The sequence below is a fragment of the Lagopus muta genome, chromosome 8, assembly GCF_023343835.1.
Source record: "Lagopus muta isolate bLagMut1 chromosome 8, bLagMut1 primary, whole genome shotgun sequence".
Taxonomy (NCBI): Eukaryota; Metazoa; Chordata; class Aves; order Galliformes; family Phasianidae; genus Lagopus; species Lagopus muta.
The window spans coordinates 35822518-35840776 of NC_064440.1; the positions used below are offsets into that span (position 1 = coordinate 35822518).

Genomic DNA, 18259 nt, shown 5'->3' on the forward strand with positions numbered 1-18259 from the left:
TTACTGAAACACAAGTGAGTGCATTTGGACAACTCCAGCCATCCTGGTTTCATGCAGGAGTGAGGTGCCAGAGTGGGGGACACTGCTTTCTGAGCTCTGACCAACTGCAGGGGTTTTTTTAAGGCACTCAGAGAAATGTTTTGAGAAGACATTAAAGCCATGGCAGCTTTCTCCAGGGAACTATCAGGATGATTTTATTTGGCCAGAACTCGGTAACAGGGTCAGGCTGTCAGCTTCTATTAAGATTCGGACGTGCGTCACGGAATGGGAAGCACTTGGCTATACTGCTTCTCATTAGATTGCCTTACGATGAACCTCTTTGTGAACTTACTCCACGTGGCCGACCCAAAGGCTGTGAGCCCCGCTGGGATGCTCACCATCACCCAGCTTAGCCCTGCCCTGCCCAGTTGCTCCTCTCAAGGGGACGAAGTACTTGCAACGAGGACATTCGGGGCTGATGGCTCAGCTGAGGTTTCCTCTCTGCCTCTCCTGATTGCATTCCTTTAGCCACTGCCTGCCCCTCTGGGTGCCAGCTCCAGGCGCATCTGCTTTGCATCCTATCAGCAATGAGACCTTGGCATAAGAGTTTCCCATCTTCATTCGTTTTTAGGATCTCGTAATTTATCACAGTCAATTAGGCTGCCCCTGGCTGAGGCATCCCAGACAAGCCAGCCGGAGGCCTCCTGCTCTCTCAGAGCAGATCCCCAGCACGGGGATCTAGAACAGGCAGAGGGTGTGGACCAGCCTTGAGCTATGGGGCTGCACACGAGGTGCCAGGCTGCGCCGTGACCATTGGAGGCGAGAGGTGAAAATGCAAACACAACAAAATGCCAAGAAGAACGCAGCTCCCTGAGGTGCAGAGTGGTTCCCCATGCCCCGGGGTCAGTGACAGTCGGGGTGAGCAACCCCTGCTTTGTGTGCAGTGGGTTGGCCCTGCGGCCAATAAGCAGCTGCACCCCAAATGGGGCGGTTGGGGCCGCGTTATCTCATCTGCAGCCACACACGGAGCTGCAGCCGCAGCCGGGAGCTGCTCCCTCCCTGACTACAAAAGGGCTGGGACCGCAGTTCAAAGTTCTCCCTGGTACACAAACCGGCTTTGAGGGTAATTTGCTTCAGCTCAAAAGCAGCTGAAGTTAATTACACGGCAATGAAGCATCACACGTTAACCTGACTTTACTCTCTTTGGCCGCGCTGCTGCCAAACGCCGCTCTGTTGGAGATTCGGACCTGGGAGTGCTCTGATCTCCAGATAACGTTTCCGTGGAACATAGGAGACACAGGATGCTCAGCTGGTACAGCCCAAGGGCCGCCTTCCAGCTCCAGTTCAGAGCACCACAGACCCACCTTTCAGCCCCTGCCCCACACCCAGGCATCTCCTCCACAGCTGCACAGGGCACCTCCAGGGGCGATGCTCCGTCTGGTCCATGAGTGATGCTGCCTGGGAAGTCCCCACCGCAGCCAGGCATGCCGGCACTTGGCCAGACAAGCTCTTTGCTTGCTCGATTCTTAAGCAAGAGCTCAAGCAGCCTGGCCAGGGCACTGCAGGTGCCACCATCCCCTGCAGGCCTGGGGCGGTGTGCTGAGAAAGGCAGCACAGATTTCCAGTGCCTTTCCCATGCTTTGGGAGCCTCAGTGCCACCAGCCCGTCCCAGTGCAGCCTGCAGACCCCAGCCTGAAGCCCCACACTCCCTGCCCTCATCCTCGGGTGCCGCATGCAGGAACAGGCTGCATTGCCACCTAATGGGACGTGCTGGGAAAGAAGCAGCAAGATGGTAATACCAGAGGATCTGGATGAGGCTCATGCAGTTGCCCTGCACTTTGTTTAGAATTTACTGGTCAGGATGTCCTCTGCACATAAAACCATGCACAGGGAAATCAAAGGGGACGGGGAGGAGCTGAGTGGGGTTTTGTGTACTCACAGCTCTGCCAGAACCTAGGGGGAAGCAAACAGGACTTTGAGAGATCACTGTGGCTTTGGGTTGCCCCAGTGGCACAGCTCTGCTGCCCTTTGGGGGCCAGGAACCCCACTGCTCATCTCCTGGCCAACACTGCACAGCACAGGCTGAGCAGAGGGGAAGGCTGTGCCATGCTTTGGGCATGGTCCTACCTACACAGAATAGGCTAGAAGTCCAAAACATCAGTCTCCATCTGCACATCTTGCTTCCACTTGCTCCAACACTGACCTGAGCATCAGGCTGCTCTAATTCTGAATGGAAGATGAAAACAAACTCTATATATCAACATGAATCCTCAAAGCATAACAGACCAGTGGCACTGCTACTGCTGCGAGCACTGCAGTGGGATCAGGACTCTGCTCTGGGATAAGGAAACTTGGGAATAGGAAGTGGCAGCCAGGGCTTGCAGGAAGCCAAAGCCAGGAGACCTCACACTGCTGTCGCGGGCTCTGAGGACAACAGGAGTCTGAGTTTCACCCACACCCAACACAGCAAAGAAGCAGCAAAGGGGTTCCTCCTCCAGATGCCCAGGGATCCCCTGTAAGCAGGCAGAAACCAGAATCTGAAGGCAGTCAATGAAGCCGCTGTTATAACGACCAATCTCACCTGCTGGAATCCCACTGGTTCCTGAACACCCTTCCTCCTAAGGAGGATAAAAATCAACCTCATCAGTCCCAGGAGCTGGCAAACAGGCACAGCTTAGAGGCCAACCATGCCATGGCTGGATGGACTGTGCCTACTTTCGGTCAATTTTTTGCAAGCATCAACTATGTCTGTGCCATGAACAGAAAGCCCAGCCATCTCCAAAGGCACTTGGCTGCCACTGAGCTAACTGAGACAAAGTTTTCTCAAGATCTGGGTACTGTCTGTATCTGGAGCTCTGCAGGGCAGGGTGGAGAAGCCCAGCAGGAATCAAACAGTCGGGAGTGGTCCCATCAGATAGAAGCAGCTAGGCTGGGCTCCAGCAGAGGAATTACACAGCACCGGCAGGCAACACTTCTGTTTTGATCTCGCTGTGCGTATGTATTTGGCAAATAAAACTTAAAGCTGGGAACTGGAGCAGAACTGGCAGGTTTCATGCCATCCCACCGCCCGCACTGCTCCTGCAGTGACGCTATCTGATCAGCAGCTATGTAAGGAATGCTGTGCTCTTATCAAGGTTAAAAGGGTCAGATCAAATTAAGTGCGTCTTACGGAATGACTGCGAGGGGAAAAGTTTCCCTTTCTCAGAAGAGCTCCTTAGCACAGCACCCAAGCTCCTTCCTCTAGCACAGTGGGTATCTGCAATCCACAACTCCAAACCTGGAGCACAGTGCTGCTGGGTGGCCATGGCCCAAGTGAGAGAGATGGAGACATGGCACTTTCTTGCCAGCGCAGCAGGAAGGCCAGCTAGAGATGCAAAGCTGCAGGGGAAACCAGACCCAAACCCCTTCATGATGGAAGAAAGGAATCAAGGGATGAAGGTTCAGGCTAAATCTGCTGTGGAGAGTATGGCTCTAGGCTGCTCTCACCAAACACGGCCTTCACGGAGAACACAGTTTTGGATGCCCGACCTACCTTTCAACTGGTGTTGAACTAAAGGCTCATTTCACAAGTGAGCAAGATGAGCAGGACCACAGGAAGCAATAAGGATGTGGAATGGGGTTCCCAGGGCCACACACCCATGAGGAGCTTGTCCAAGATCACCTGCAAGTGAGCAGGTAGCCAGGAACTTATGGAGGAAAGGCAACCCCTTTTATTCATCTCCGGACCTCCTTCTCCTCCAAGGTCTGCTTTAGTGCATATGGATCCTTCTGAGTACTTTCATAAACAGACTTTCAGGCTTGCAATAAACCTGAGGCACACACGTTCCTGAAAAGCAGCTCGTCAAGGTATGGTGTGCAGTCCCACCTCCCCGTTGCTCCGCTCGCTTCCATTAACTTTTGCACAAATGATTCATTTTGCCCAGTCTTTTGTAAACAGCATTCAAAGCCAGCTGGAATTGGCTGTGCATCTAAATTACACTTGCTCAGCAAGCTCTTCAACAGAAGAGATTCACTGCAGTTTGCGTCTGTGGTGGGGGCACAGCAATGTGCATCCTCTGATTTAATTTCGGCAGCAAAGGCTCTGCTTTCACAGAATTTCAGCAGCAGTTAACATCTAAACCTCACTGCGATTAAAACGCAGGAGTTACACCTTGAAGGAGGAAGTGGAAGAAGAAACTCATTGGATCTCTTAATTGCAGCCCTGGGCCAGATGTCATTGCTGAAGAGTACGGTGTGGGTAGGGGCAGGAGAGGAATCAATAGCTCACGCTGAGCTGCAAAGCACGAGGGGCTCAGGCACTGCAGGTACCTTCAGCACAGGCTGCCCTGGTTCCACTCTGGGCAGCTTCAGCTGTACCCAGCTGGCAAGGAGGCTATTAAAGGATGTGCTGGGAAAGCACAGACACTGATCCACCGACCACAGCAATGGCCAGAGGGGGTGGTTAGGAGACCAAATCTGAGCTGCGGTAAGCCGAGCTGTTAGTGCAGGACAAGCGTTGGCATGAAAGCACTGGATCCCGAGGCCGAGAGGCAACCATCACAGCCTCACCCAAGGCTGCAGCGTACCAAGCCATCATTTTGGTGGCAGGACCTCTTCCCACCTCCTCTTCCTTTCTTTTCACCCTCCTCGGGCAAGTAGGCAGTGAACCAAAGTTGGTGGACGTTGCTGGACTGATGCTGATGCTGGGAAACTCGGTGGCTCTGCCCATAACGTGGGGTAGATGGCTCTAGATGAATCAACACCATTCCCTGTGAATCTGCCTTTGGAAAGTAAGCAGAATCAAGCATGGGACATGACAGGCAAGAGGCAAGCTTCCCCAGGCTTTAATATAGGCAGTGGGAACTGGGGATAACAAGGCAGACTGCAGATAATATCACATATGTACCTACGCAGTAGTGTGAAGAGGACTTGAGTCATTTTATCTTTTCCAATCTAATAAAGAACTGGAGACAGTTTCATTTAACTGGCACAGAATAGTCTTAGAAACTCAAAAGACTTTACAGCTGGCTCGCTAGGAGATTTTTTATTTGAAGTGTTGGAGTAGGAAGGAGGGAAGAGAAAAACACAGCTAACGCTCCTTCCCACAGCAAGGGGAGGGAAAGTTATTTCCTTCACAGAATTAGTTTGTAAACGGTTTTACTTTTGAAGAAGAGTGAAAACTTGGATTAAAACTATGCCCCGTATGTATTTTGTCATACCACACCACTTGCCACATAATGCCAACGCTGGGATTCAACTCCTTCACATCCAAAGCTGAACTCGGGCCCACTGGAGCAGGCAGGGAAGGCTCTGATAAACGCCCTGCATCACGTCGTGCCCTGCTACAGCAAAGTGAAACTCTACAGCTGCGCCAGCACCACAGGCAAAGCACAGAACACCCTTCCAAGAGTTCTGACACTGCATCCACTGCCAAGAGAATTACAACACCTGGAAAACAGAGCAACACTGAGATGGAGGACACCTGTGAAAACAGAGCCGGACTCCTCCAAAGGGAATCTAAAGCCCCAGCAGATGTTCTGTTCATCTCCACACTCATTACTGGCTGCTGTGAGACAGTTAAAGAAAAGCTAGCAGGATCTCATCCACAGGAACAGACATCAGTGGCTCAGGTTCTCAGGCACCGGACCACCAGGACACACCTTGCTGGGAAAGGCATGGGATGAGGAAGCACGTGGCCTTGCTGGAACACAAACGGGCCTAGAAGGTGAAAATGCACAAAGCCTCAAGCGAGGCAGGCTTCATTTCCACCACATCTGTGGTCAAGAGTGCCAAGGTACCAAGAAAGGCACAAACCCTTATGGGCTGCTCTGTGAGGAGCAGGAGGCAGCAGCTGGCAGCGCAATCCAGCAGTGCGAGGACCACGCTGAGCAGCTCCTGCTGCTGACCAGCCCTCAAGACCAGAGAACTTCAGGGGGCTGAGGACGACTGTTTCACACTCGCATACTTGGCACTGCATCCCAGCGCTCGCCCCTCTCCGAGGATCCACCAGCTGCATCAGCACAGGGTGGCACAGTGGCACCAAAGGGGTCGGTCCTTCCACAATGGGAAATGCAACTGGAGCCATAAAAGATGGAAAGAGAATTCGCAGATCGGTGAGAAGAGAGACTTTTGTACCCCACTGTTCATTTATTTCGGCACCCAACTGATCCCCTCTCATTAAAGGGCTCTTTCCATCCTAGTTTTGGCCCACGGGTTAGACCTGGTTGCTTAATTCAAAGGCACTGCCCCGAAGGCCAGGATGCCTGACGGCGCTTCCATCCAGTGACTGAAGTGCTCAGCCAGCCCTTTGCTGGAAGCACAGAATTTCTGAGGACCAAATCCGGACAGCAGTGCTTGAACCAATGCCAAGGTGCCTCATTTGTGTGACTAACTAATACCAAATGAATCACTGATTTAAAAAGAAAGAACTTGGATTTTCAGGGACTTACAAATGTAATAATTACTTCTGTCTTTTATATCCCACGAACATTTTGATCTATGGTTTCCATTCAAGGGAAGAAGCTGTGAGAACAACTGCTGGCAATTATTTGCAGTTTTTGTTTGTTTTACTTTCAAGCACAGATATTTTGCTCTTCGCATCACGAAAACTTCCCGCCTTCTCTCAAAAACTTCTCCCTGTGCTTTGTTGCTTTGATACTGATGTCTGGTAAGAGGCTTTCAGAACATGATGTGAGTGCATTATTTAAGCAGGTGCTCTCTTCTAATGAAGCAAATAAAACACCACGCATGACAGAGCAAGAAATTAACTTCGTGAGAACCAGGAGGATACAGGTTTAATTTCTCTTCATTCAGGAAAACAACAATAATTCTGTATAATAGCATGCCACAGTCTTGATGAAGAAGTTCAGCACCGATCTTAAGTCTGCTCCTGTAATACCACTTTTCTATTACACACAGACTATCAAGCATCCAAAGAGAAAGCACCCTGAATTCAGCAGGGAAGAACAAACCAGAATGAGGCGATTTGCATTTGCCTTCCAGGAGTCTATTCTCTTATGCTGTAGCTGGAAGATGATTTACCCAGCGTTTCCTTTGTGCTACACAGAATTGATGCAGAGCAGACACTGAACTCAGCTTCTTCTCCACTCAAGTGCTGTGGTTGATCACCGCTAGGGCTCCCGAGCGAGGCAGATTTCATTTCAGCCAGATCCATTTGTCACCAACTTCAGCATTGTAGCCCTTCTGATAATTGCGACCAGGAAGCTAGAGAAAACAGAAAGTTTGATCAGGCATTTTGTTACTGTTTACCAAAGTTTTTAGATTCTCTACGAAGCGACCTGTGTTATCTGCAAAAAGAAATACGCCTTTTTTTGCAAAATTAGGACTGGTACTCATAGAAAAATTAATTCCTCCAGAGAAAAATAGAGAATACACACAGAAAATACTACTTCAATACCGTATATAAACACATTTATATGTAAACTAAGCCAATTTCTCACCAACAGAAAAGCACATTCCATCTGGATTCACCCATTTCTACCACTGTATGCCATTCCTCATTTTAATCAGAGATGACCTCTCTAATCTTGGTGCACGGTAGAAGAATGGTATAAGTCAGTAGAATCTCATGCCAGAACAGACACACACTATTAAATGCATAAGTTTCATGCATGAAATTCTGAGCTAATTACTACATTTAAATTAAACCATTCAAATGAAATTGCATATTTAGCCTTCAAGAGCTGAACCTAACTTCACTAAAGCAGAATGCAATCTCTGCCCATCTCCACCAGCACGGCCAGACACCACTACTTGCTTCAGAATAACTGAAGTTTCTCAACACCCCACCAATGCAAATTTCACAGGTATCCTGGGAGCAAAGCAACAACCTTCACTTGCAACCTCAGAACCACACTGAGCTTCAAGCAGCAGCTCTTCCACACAGACCCTCCAGGTTTCTGGGAGCTGACTGCTGCAGACTTGCTGGTTAGCACGACTGACCCTTCTGTGCCACTAGTTCCCAGCCCAGGGCTCATGGAAACACTGATTCTGCAGTCTCATTACTTCTTCTCTGACCCATTGCTATACACGAGATGCCACATAAGAGAGGTGATGGTAGTTAGTTAGAACATGGAGAAACGGTGGGACTTGAACTGGTCATAAGTGGTATGGAATAAAGTTTTCAGTTTCAGCTGGGATGGAATTGTTTCCTTCAGAGTGCCTGGTAAGATGCTGCATTTTGGTTCTAGGAGAAAATCGATGTTGATTACACACTGATATTTACAGTTGCCTGCTAAGCAGTGCTGTACAGAGCCAAGGCCATTTGTAGTGAAGGGCTCATGTTGCTGGGAGGGAACAGAGTTAGTACAGCCGACATAAACTGGCCAAAAGGACATTCCATACCACCTGACACCATGAAGAAGGAGTTCTGAATGGATGGGAGTTCATCTCTCTCAGTTATGCTGCTCAGGGGCTACGTGGGCATCAGCTGGGGGTAGTGAGCAACTGCTTGTGCATCACTTTTAGATACGTTCGTATAATTACCATTTTCCTTTTCTCCATCTGAGTTTGGTTTTCATCTCAGCCCACGAGTTCTACTTTTTCTACAATTTTTTTCCCTCTGATTCTCTCCCCCATCCCACTGTGAAAGGAGGGAGCAAGCGAACAACTGCGTGGCGCTGAGTCACCAGCCGGGTTAAACCACAACAATGGCACTGGGCTGGGGACCCTCAGAGTCAGCCTTGTTGTTGGATGGCACGTCAGGAATTATGGATGGTTTCACAGGTCTCTGGAGACACATTATGCAAGAGCTCAGGCCAAGTAAACCAAGAAACACGTTGCAGAAGGAAAGGCTGAATGGGCTGGAGCATCTGGGACATCAGATGTGCTAGGAAAGCTGGAGGGTCTGCATCCTCACCAGGGAGGGAAAGCAAGCTGTAATAAGGACAAGTCTAAATGGAGATGCATTAGGCCTAGCACTGCCAGCCAGGCAAGGGAAAGGACTGTTCCACTCTGCATTGCCTGGTATGGTGGGGTGAGGAGAAGGCTGTGCCCCAGAGGGCGGTGGGCACTGAGCAGCTCCCAGGGCAGTGGGCACAGCCCCGAGCTGCTGGAGCTCAGGGAGCATTGGTACAGCAACCTCAGCCATAGGGGTTGGGTTTGGGAGGTGCTGCGTGGGGCTGTGGTTGGACTGGGTGACCCTTGTGGGTCCCTTCCAACTCAGGATAGTCCACACTTCTATGACAGTAGCCCATACGGGTTCTTGGCATGCAGGAGTTCAAGGAGTAGCATCCAGGCCTAAAGCTGAAGAACAGCAGCTCTGGGCATGGAAGGACATGGGAGACTTAAGAACACAGTCCATGCCTGGAGACTCAGCAGGTCAGCTAACAGACACACCTGCAGACAAAGCACAGCATGGGATTTGGCAGGAAGAGGATAGGCACAGCCCTCAGACCACGCATGGGCAGCATCACAAGTGCTAAGTCATTCTACCTTCAGCCTTAAACATTTGGGGAAAGAGGCTGTTTAGGTAGCAGCCATTTTAAGAGATTACTAACACAGCATGTAGGACTGTGAGAGAGAGCCTGCCAATACAGCAAAGCAGCACACGTGCTCTGTGCAGCTAGGAGAGCGCAGGCTGCACCAGCAGGTCAGCAGAACCATCTCTTAGCAACTCGTTTTGCTAAAGCAAGGCAAAATTTTAGTGTAGCTTCTGCCTGAATAAACGTGAACCAGGCTCTGTACCCCCTAGGTAACTAAGCCACAGGATAACACAACTCCCAGCAAAAGGATCAATACCTTACGCTGGGCAACTACTATAAAGTGAGTGATCCTACAGGCAAAAGAGATGCAGGTATAATAATAAAAAATGAACAAAATAATAAGCAAAATAACCTATCAGCCACACTCTTTACAATTAATTAAGCACAGATTGTCCACCCAGCTCCATACGAAACCTGGTTCCATACAGGACCCTAGGCATGTCCTAGTGATCTTTCCTTTCAAAGAAACTGGGCAAGCATCCTGCTTAAGAGAGCTGTCTTGATGAAATCTATGCTCAGGCCATGATACAGCTACTTAATCCAAGCTGAAGCCTCTTCTAAGGAAGGTGGAGGCATCTTTTTTTTTCTTTATTTATTTTAGGGTCAGAACAGACTTCTTTCTACAAAGCATCAAGCTAACTGAAGACTTCTACTTCCTTCATAAGACATCCACCACCCTGCCCTGTCACAAGCTATTACAAGTCATTCTTCATCAGTTTTTCTAGGGTATTTCATTTCAACTTGTCTTTAATGTCTTGTCTAAACGTCAGAAGAAACCATGCTGTCCTGTTAAGAGTTACTCCTGCTGAGCAAAGAAGAGATGTGAGATGGAAATAAATGATTACTATCCCTGCCCTACAAATTTACAGTGGTGAGTTAGGCAGGGCATAAGACCTGCTGTGACCAGCCTGTGTCTATTAATTCTAGCACAAAAACATCTCTCCCTGGTCCTCTCTGGGCAGCACATAATTGGCCCTCTGATACCTAAGAGATTCCCAGATAACAAGATTATTAAAGCAACAGGAGCTCTCTGGGAACATACAGGGCTTTACAGTTCCATTCCTGGGGAAACCTCCCCTATTAAAACAACACAATATCAATCCCAGCAGAATTCAAATTCATTGTCCAAAACAAATTCCACATGTGCCTTTGGTTAAAGACATGCAAAACATCAAAGCGATTTTTATAATAAGTATTCATCCATACTCCATCATTCACAGTGGGCCTTGGCAAAAGCAGCTGAGTTTCAGGGTATGTTGAGGGGCCTTCCAAGCAGCCAGGAAACTGCATATAAACGAATTTCCTTTTACCTAGCAAGCAGAATCATGTGAGTTCATGTTCTGTGCAATATCTATCTTAGATGCAAGCAACAGAGACGACTTTTGAGGAAGAGCCTTGAAAGCTCACATCTTTCAGAACCATCCACTGTAAAGCTGCACAACAAGGTACAAGGCCGGTCTACTCAGCATTTGGAGAAACACTGCAATGGGAGTTGTTCCCGTTCTCTTGGTGCTCTGCCTGCCCTCCACCTCCTCCTAGAAGAAGCATTTGCTCAGGGCACGAGGAGCCTGTATCGACACAAAGGAAAAGCATCAGCGACCGCGCACAGGGTGGCTGAATGGACCAGACAGCTCGATATCAAGAGAAGGGAGGGAGCCTATAGTACTCATCATCATCTCACCTCTCTGCTGTGCAGCCCCAACCCTCTCTGCAGCTTGCTGTAACATTCCACAAGCCCAGTCACCTCCCTTACCCAGTGAGAAGCTATGCACTCCTTTTGGCTGGCTTATTTTCAGTGACTCAATGAGTTCCTTCGGCCAAATGCATACCCGACAGCTGCAAAGAGAAGTGGTGGGAGGCAAACATGGAGATGCAGGGAAGCTGTAGGATGTGCTCCTTTTGGGGCCAGCAACTGGCTAAGCTGAGACTCCACCCTGCATCCTTAGCTTTCCGCCAGCTGAAGCTCCCAGCCTGCTGGCTGCTGAGCCAATACAAGGGCAGGGATGGGAACAAGCAGCCAGCACCAAAGCTGCCACTATGGCAGACAGAAAAGGTGATGGCTGGAAAAAGAGGTGACTGAAGGGAGACGGGACACAGCTCCATGGAACACACCAGTAGTTGTGAGAACAGAAAGAGGAGTTGGATATTTGACTACTTCTTCCAGTACAAGATACAGGTGCCAATAAACAAAGCCGACGGCTAGATGGATCCCTTGCTGAAGGACACTAAAAATTCAGTCTCTCAATGGGAGACCAAGTGAATACTTGGAAGAGACTTTCATTTACCATGACTTGAAATTGAGTGTAAGTTTCCTAGTTGAACTTGCAGCAATGCCACGTCACTGTCAAGTGGCTGGCACACTCTAAGGACTGCTCCACGCTCTCTACCTTCAAATAAAACTTTAAGACTAAAGAAAAAGTACAACTTAATCAACGTGTTAATAACAGCAACAAGTAGCTGTAGAGGTATGCATGACCTCTACCAAACATTTCCAAGGAAATAAGAGTAGCAGCACTTAGGGTGAGACAAATCCCACCCAACCCTTTCCTGGCATCATCAGCGCAGACCTACAGAGCACATGTCTGCCCAATACCAAGTGTCAGAATGCAGACAGTAACAACCTTTCCCCTGAAAAGTAGGAAAGGCCACGTAGTTACCACTACCTGGGAGCAGATGCCCCTCCAGAGTGACCCAGCAGCTTCAGGAGGTGAATGCCAGCTCCTGCAGGAACACTGCTGGATAGTGGATTTTTTCACTGCAAGAAAATGGAGGAGACTGAGAATCAAGCTCTGGTCTGCTGTGATACACTGCAGAACCTGGAGCTGGCAGCAGGGATTAGCTCAAGAAGTATGCTATAAAAACCACTGTATGAAGAAAGGAACTAATGAAATAAGCTCTACCCAGCAAAGGTAGAACCGGCTCAGAGGAATCAAACTGCTCAACTTTAAAAGAACATCAGTAAAAAGATGAAAACAAGATCATCTCATCAGTTAAATTAAGAACTCTGCCACAGAAGTGCCTGTCAAAGCTATAAATGTGATGAAAAGCCCTATAAAGTGGTATATGCTGCAGAGTAGCAGCAAACAGTTTTAGCCAGCTGTTTGCTATATGCTGCAGCCACGGCAAATAAAATCATTTCAAACCAGACGTGTACAGGTAGAGCTCTGGAGAGTTTCAACAGCCTGAAAAGGTCTACATCCATAAGCTTAGAATCTGTCTTCTTTTCCAACACTCCATGAGCAAGAAAGAATCACCACTCTCTTCCCTTCTGCCTATAAACATGCATTCATGAGGTGCAGAGTTTGATTTCCACAGGACTGGAAAAGACAGACATTTGCCTACAGCTTGGCTCCTACCATCCTTTCCTTAGTGCTGTGAGCATTCACCACAGCCTGAGTAAGACAGCTCTCAAAAGCTTTAGTGGATTGAGGTTAAAACAGACACAATTTAAATTGTTCAGTGGTTCCTGCCCTTCATTCATTCATTTAAAAACAACCAAAAACCAACACGTAACTCTCAAAAAAACAAAACAAAACAAAAAACCAACAACAAAAACCAGAGAAATCATTAGAGATCCAATGGAAAGATAAGTGTCCATAAGGAGGACATGGCTTATTTCTTTAAAGCCAAAGCATTTTCAGTTCAAACCAGATAGCTGAGTATCTGCAGGAATCCAATCTGTAGAAAGGAATTTGTGACTTGCAATTCGAGCAACTACAAACACCATAAACAATCTAATGTGTATCTCCAGCTCTGCTTTTGCAAGACAGCCAAGAGTAAATAAGCAACAGGGCATGGCTAAATATTTTACTGCAGTCATTTTCCAGTGTCAACTTGCAACAGCACTCCACACTGTGTGTACTCCACACTGGCAGAATGCTTTGTTTTTCCTTAGGAAAGGGCATGTTAAGAACACCAATTACTCACCTCATAGTGCAGGGTCCACTGTCTATTGTTGGAAAAAGCAACTGAATTCAAGTCACAATGACTTAGCTAAGTGTAGATTCATTTTTTTAACTGGGCAGGCACAGTGCAAGAAGCTCCTTACAACAGGAGTGCCAACAGAGCTCTGGTTGGAACTAGATGATCTTTAAGGTCCCATCCACCCCATTCTGTGACCCTGAGTGAAAGCAGCTCTTTGGTCACCATTTGTACATTAAAACCCCCTGGAGTGCTTCTCACTATAAGGGTGCTATCAGGAGAAAAGGAAGATGGCGTACTACAGCTCAACAACTCAAATTCACATATCTTCACGCTTTAAGACCCGTGGAGATGTTACCCCAAGGAGCTGGAGCAATGCAGGGATGGGAGGGAGGTCGAGAAGCAGAGCGAAGCACCTTCAGTACATACATGCCAAAGCCATTCCCTGATTTAGAGCATGATATTCAGTACAAGAAACCAAGCAGAAACTGGCCAATGTGGGGCTTCCTTCAAAGTTCCCTGGGAGATGCAGAAGAATGGAAGCAGTTCGGCTGAAACTTCTTCCTCCATTCCTCCATCAGCAAAATATCTTTTTTTCCCAACTATTTTTTCATGTGCTGTTTTTTTTTGTTTGCTTGCTCTTAATGTCTTAACAGAGGTTTACCTTGGACACCGCGTTCCTATTATGTTACAGGACAGGAGGGTTTCAGAGGGTAAGGTTGTGCTGCTTCCCAAGAAACTGTTTCCTTTCACAAGACTCAATGTTAGAGTGCCAAGTTTAAAGCAGATTATTTTAATAGCAGTGGGATGTTACTTGCCTTTTGGATTCAGATAGGCACCCCGTGCTTGGGACAGCGTGGCATGTAAAGCAAAACCAGAGATCTGACAGCCCCAAGGGGCTCAAAGTCCTCCTCCCCTCCATATTTGGGATGGTTATCTCTGCCTGTTGCCCATGCTACCCTTGAAGGTAAGCAGGGAAGAAAAGCTGCATAGTTCCAAGGCAGAAGAGGGGCTATTCAAACTTCTCACGCTTCCCATGCACATTTAAGGTTGATGAGAACAGAGGAGGACCAGTGAGAAGGAAACAGGAACAGATCATGCACCTATTTCCTACCCTTTCCCAAAAAACCTTCAGAAACAACTTCATTAACCTTCATTTTTAGTAGTTCCTCAGGTTCCTGTAGTCCTACAGCTATCTAGCTAGGCAACATCTTCCTTTATTTTAGAAATGGCTAAAAATATTTTTGCAGAGATAAAGCAGCAAAAATAAATTGAGCTTTTCCTAATTTATTGCGTGCCTGTTTTCATCCCCTCCTGAATCCAAAAGCAGATAGGGCTGGGCATTACAACTGTCAAACAACTCCATAAAAATGAGAAATGGAACAGGAGTCCTTGGTCTAAAAAACAAAAAGTTTGGCAAGACAAGAAAAAAGAAAAATGGCAGGAGAGGAAAAACAGAAGATTGTTACCATGGCATCCATCTTTGATAGGATTACAAACATAGAAAAAGAAGAAAAAAAAGAAGACAGAATATCTTAAACTCCTTAATTCTGCAAAGGCAAGACTACCATGGAAGCCAACTCTTGTTACCTAAGTAAACTGTGAATAGCTACAGGATTCTGGAAAAAACCAAAACCATAACTTCTGTGAAGTTCTACTTGTTCACACAGAGCAGATTATGTGTATGTGTGCATATGCATATGTAAAGTGACTAACTGCTACAACAAACCTGTGTAAAATCTGAGGCCGGCCAGAGGCCAAGGTGTGTAGCACCCCACAAGAGTTATGTCCACAGTAAAGCTCACTGCACTGCCTTCACACAATATGGAGCTGCACTGACTAGACAAACACAATGTGAGGAGTGTAGCGGATGGAGGGATAGCTGAAGGATCAATACTTTTGTCTCTGCTTTCCTCACACACTGCGAGAGTGCAAATTTCACCTCATGACAGAAAGGGACATTGCACAGTTTGGTTTGGAAGAGAACAGGAAAGAAATCACCGGATGGAAGCCGAAGGGATCCCTTCAGGATCAGCAAACAGGCGCTGCACAGTGGGGAAAAGCAGTATGTGGGTAAAGAGAGAGGAGCAGAGGGTTCACCAATTCAGTACAGGAGCAAGAGGATGCCTCAGATGGGAAGCTGACGACTAACACTGTTCTAAGCAAGCCTTACGCACACGCACTCACTGGAGCCCGAACTCATATTGTGATAGAAAGCATCTTTGAAGGTAGTTCAAGAGTGTGGAATAAATTCTTCAAAAGAATTCTTCATAAACTGCCTGCTCCAAGGGTAAGGCACACATCCCTCACTTTCTTCCAGTTGCATCGCTCCGGCTAACAAAAGATAAAAAACATTCTGATAAAAGATCTGCTTTATTACAAAAGGAACTTCTAGGTGCATGGACCTGTCTTGTGGTGAGAGAGTTTATGTGCCCAAGCATTTGTTCATTTTCTTTAGTATTCACACCCACACATGCACTTAAAGAATCCCAGCAAGCTAGAAAGAGGATGCAATACTCCCACTGCACGTTCTTACCCCCTGGAGGGAGGATGGAAAAAAAACAACAAAAACCCTCGAGTGTTGGATGCAAGCTGTGTTTTATAGCATTCTGCTGAAAATAGCCCTGTTCTCCAGGATTTCTTAGATCACTCTTTAAAAACATTGGGGCAAGGCGCTGGACAAATAGATTTCCTCTATGCTATAGTCACCTTTGTGACTGCACAAACCAGGGTTGGAGCCAGTGGGCTAACACGCATGCCTTTAATTAGAAATGATGACATGGGAAAGAAGATCAGATATTAAATACTTACCTTTCCTGTTATAGCAAAAAATTCTCCACTCTGATATGTAAGTGAACAACAGCAAGCCCTCCACTCCAAACTCTTGTCCATAAGCAGCAGCCTCATTAATTTATTTCACTGTCTTTTCAAATACAAAGATTGGGTAAAAGAAATATTGATAATTTCCCTGCAATCTGCAATGTAACCATTATTGTAAAGTTCTGCAGCTTCATTTTCAGAGGTAAAAAAGTAGGTGACAGTTTGACTATGAAGCTCAGACAGCTGCACTTTTATGTAGACAGCAAAGAGCATGCACCTAAACAAATCCTCTTTTCACCATCCCTAGGAGACTGAGGCAGGACTTGCCGACACGATTTGGGAGCACGAAGTACAAAAGTACATTATTTAAGTGCACTGATTCCATTACACAGAACCATTTGGTTTTGTCTTCTCTGCAAACACATCTGCCCATGTGCTCCAGCTTCACATGGCACACACGGAGCTTGGAGCACTGTCTGTGGTTCTGTGCACGGCTGGAAGAAAGTGCAGAGATACAGCAGTTGTGGAAAAACAAAAAAAAAACCCATAGCATTCAAGCCTTTACTAGTCTGACAGTTCCTAAAATAATGTTGCTTCACTTAAGAATGAACATGCTTATCTCTGATCTACATACCCTGACTAAAAGGTTACTTTTCCTGTGCCAGAAAAGCATCTTTAGAAGTTTATGAATGCCTGAACAGAACGTCTGAGCCCTGCCAGATGACTCCACAGTAAGAGGAAGAGGCAGAAAGCCACCTCCTCACATACAAAAAGAACATTTACAGAAGAAATTAAGAGGATGTACATAAAAAGCAATCCCATGGTGTTCAGAGCTGTATGTGGTTACCTCGCGATTTTGAGGAAAGGAAAATGTACTCAAATCTCATTCCCTGAGAAGTCTTTCCTCCTCCTCCTCAGTTGCTTGTGACTAATTAATATTTTGAACAAAACCCAGCTTCTGCCTGGAATTTGAAAATCCCTGAAAACCACTGTTATTAGGCAGCATGAACTGTGTGCACGCAGCTCTGAAAAGCACAGCACTTAGTTGCCTATTTGTATGAGCAGGGATGTATAGCTAGTTACAGGACTGCCGAGGAAGAAAAATCCCCTGCACAAATCATTGTGTTTATCTGGTAAACATCATTACTCTAACTTTAAAAGCATGCATTTCCCACAAGGAAAAGTTCAAGTTCTGTAATTACACCATAATTAAGCCTTTATTTACAAGTCACGTGAGCCTAAAATCTTTATCTGTCTTCAAACGCAAGAGTGGTAGCAGAGATGCAACCATCTGTGCACAGACACGGGCAAGGCGAGGCTTTATGAGCTGAGATTCCCTCCCATCAGACCCAGCAAACTCGTAGCCAAGACTTGTGTCTACAGTTCATCTGCTTCTCCTGTCTGTGCTGCTTGGTGTCGTGCTGCATTACCTCTGAATGCAAGCAAGCAGAAACTCACAACTTTGTCTGCTAAGCAAAGTGGAGGAAAAATGCAGCTCCTAGGTTTCAGCACAAATAATTGGATTCTCAGAACATTAAACAGCACATGGGGCTGGCCCTGTGCTCACCTTTCTAGTAGCTTAGGTGAATGCTTCACATCTTTTCCACTGTGCACATTCCCCATGCCTGAGGGCTTACAAGTATCCAGAAGAGAAAAAAATAAATAGTAGTCGGCACTGCCTGGATTTAACAGAACGCTTTGTGAATCACACATGACTCCTCTTTATTCCAAATGACATTATCACTTTCCATACTACTTCCCTGAATCAGGGCCTAAAAGCACGCCTGCAGATGGGAGATTTTATTTTGGCAATGTTTTTTGCAATGAAAAGCTCAGGCTCCTGCTGTCAACTAACTGGCATCGAGCAGAGCAATCCAAAATCCCAGCTTTCTTCCCCAGGTACTCACATACCTACTCCTAAGCACCCCTTTGCTGCAAGGGAAGTGACTTTTCCCCGAAGGCAGCTATCTGAGGAGACAGGACATTCCCAGTTTCATGCCAACACAGAGAGGAATGTGCTGCTGTACAGCTGGAGGGAAAAAAAAGGCTTTCAGAAG

At 47.0% G+C, this 18259-nt stretch overlaps 1 protein-coding gene across 1 annotated transcript in view; it reads right to left on the reverse strand.

Annotated features, from left to right (window-relative positions):
* Window positions 1-6721: 6721 nt before the first annotated feature.
* Window positions 6722-18259, reverse strand: part of NDUFA10 (NADH:ubiquinone oxidoreductase subunit A10) — a 41080-nt gene continuing 29542 nt past the window's right edge. The window contains exon 10 of the mRNA XM_048953293.1: window positions 6722-7182. Within this exon, the coding sequence (XP_048809250.1) occupies window positions 7114-7182 (69 nt within the window). The 3' untranslated portion in view covers window positions 6722-7113. The remainder of the gene's footprint in view (window positions 7183-18259) is intronic.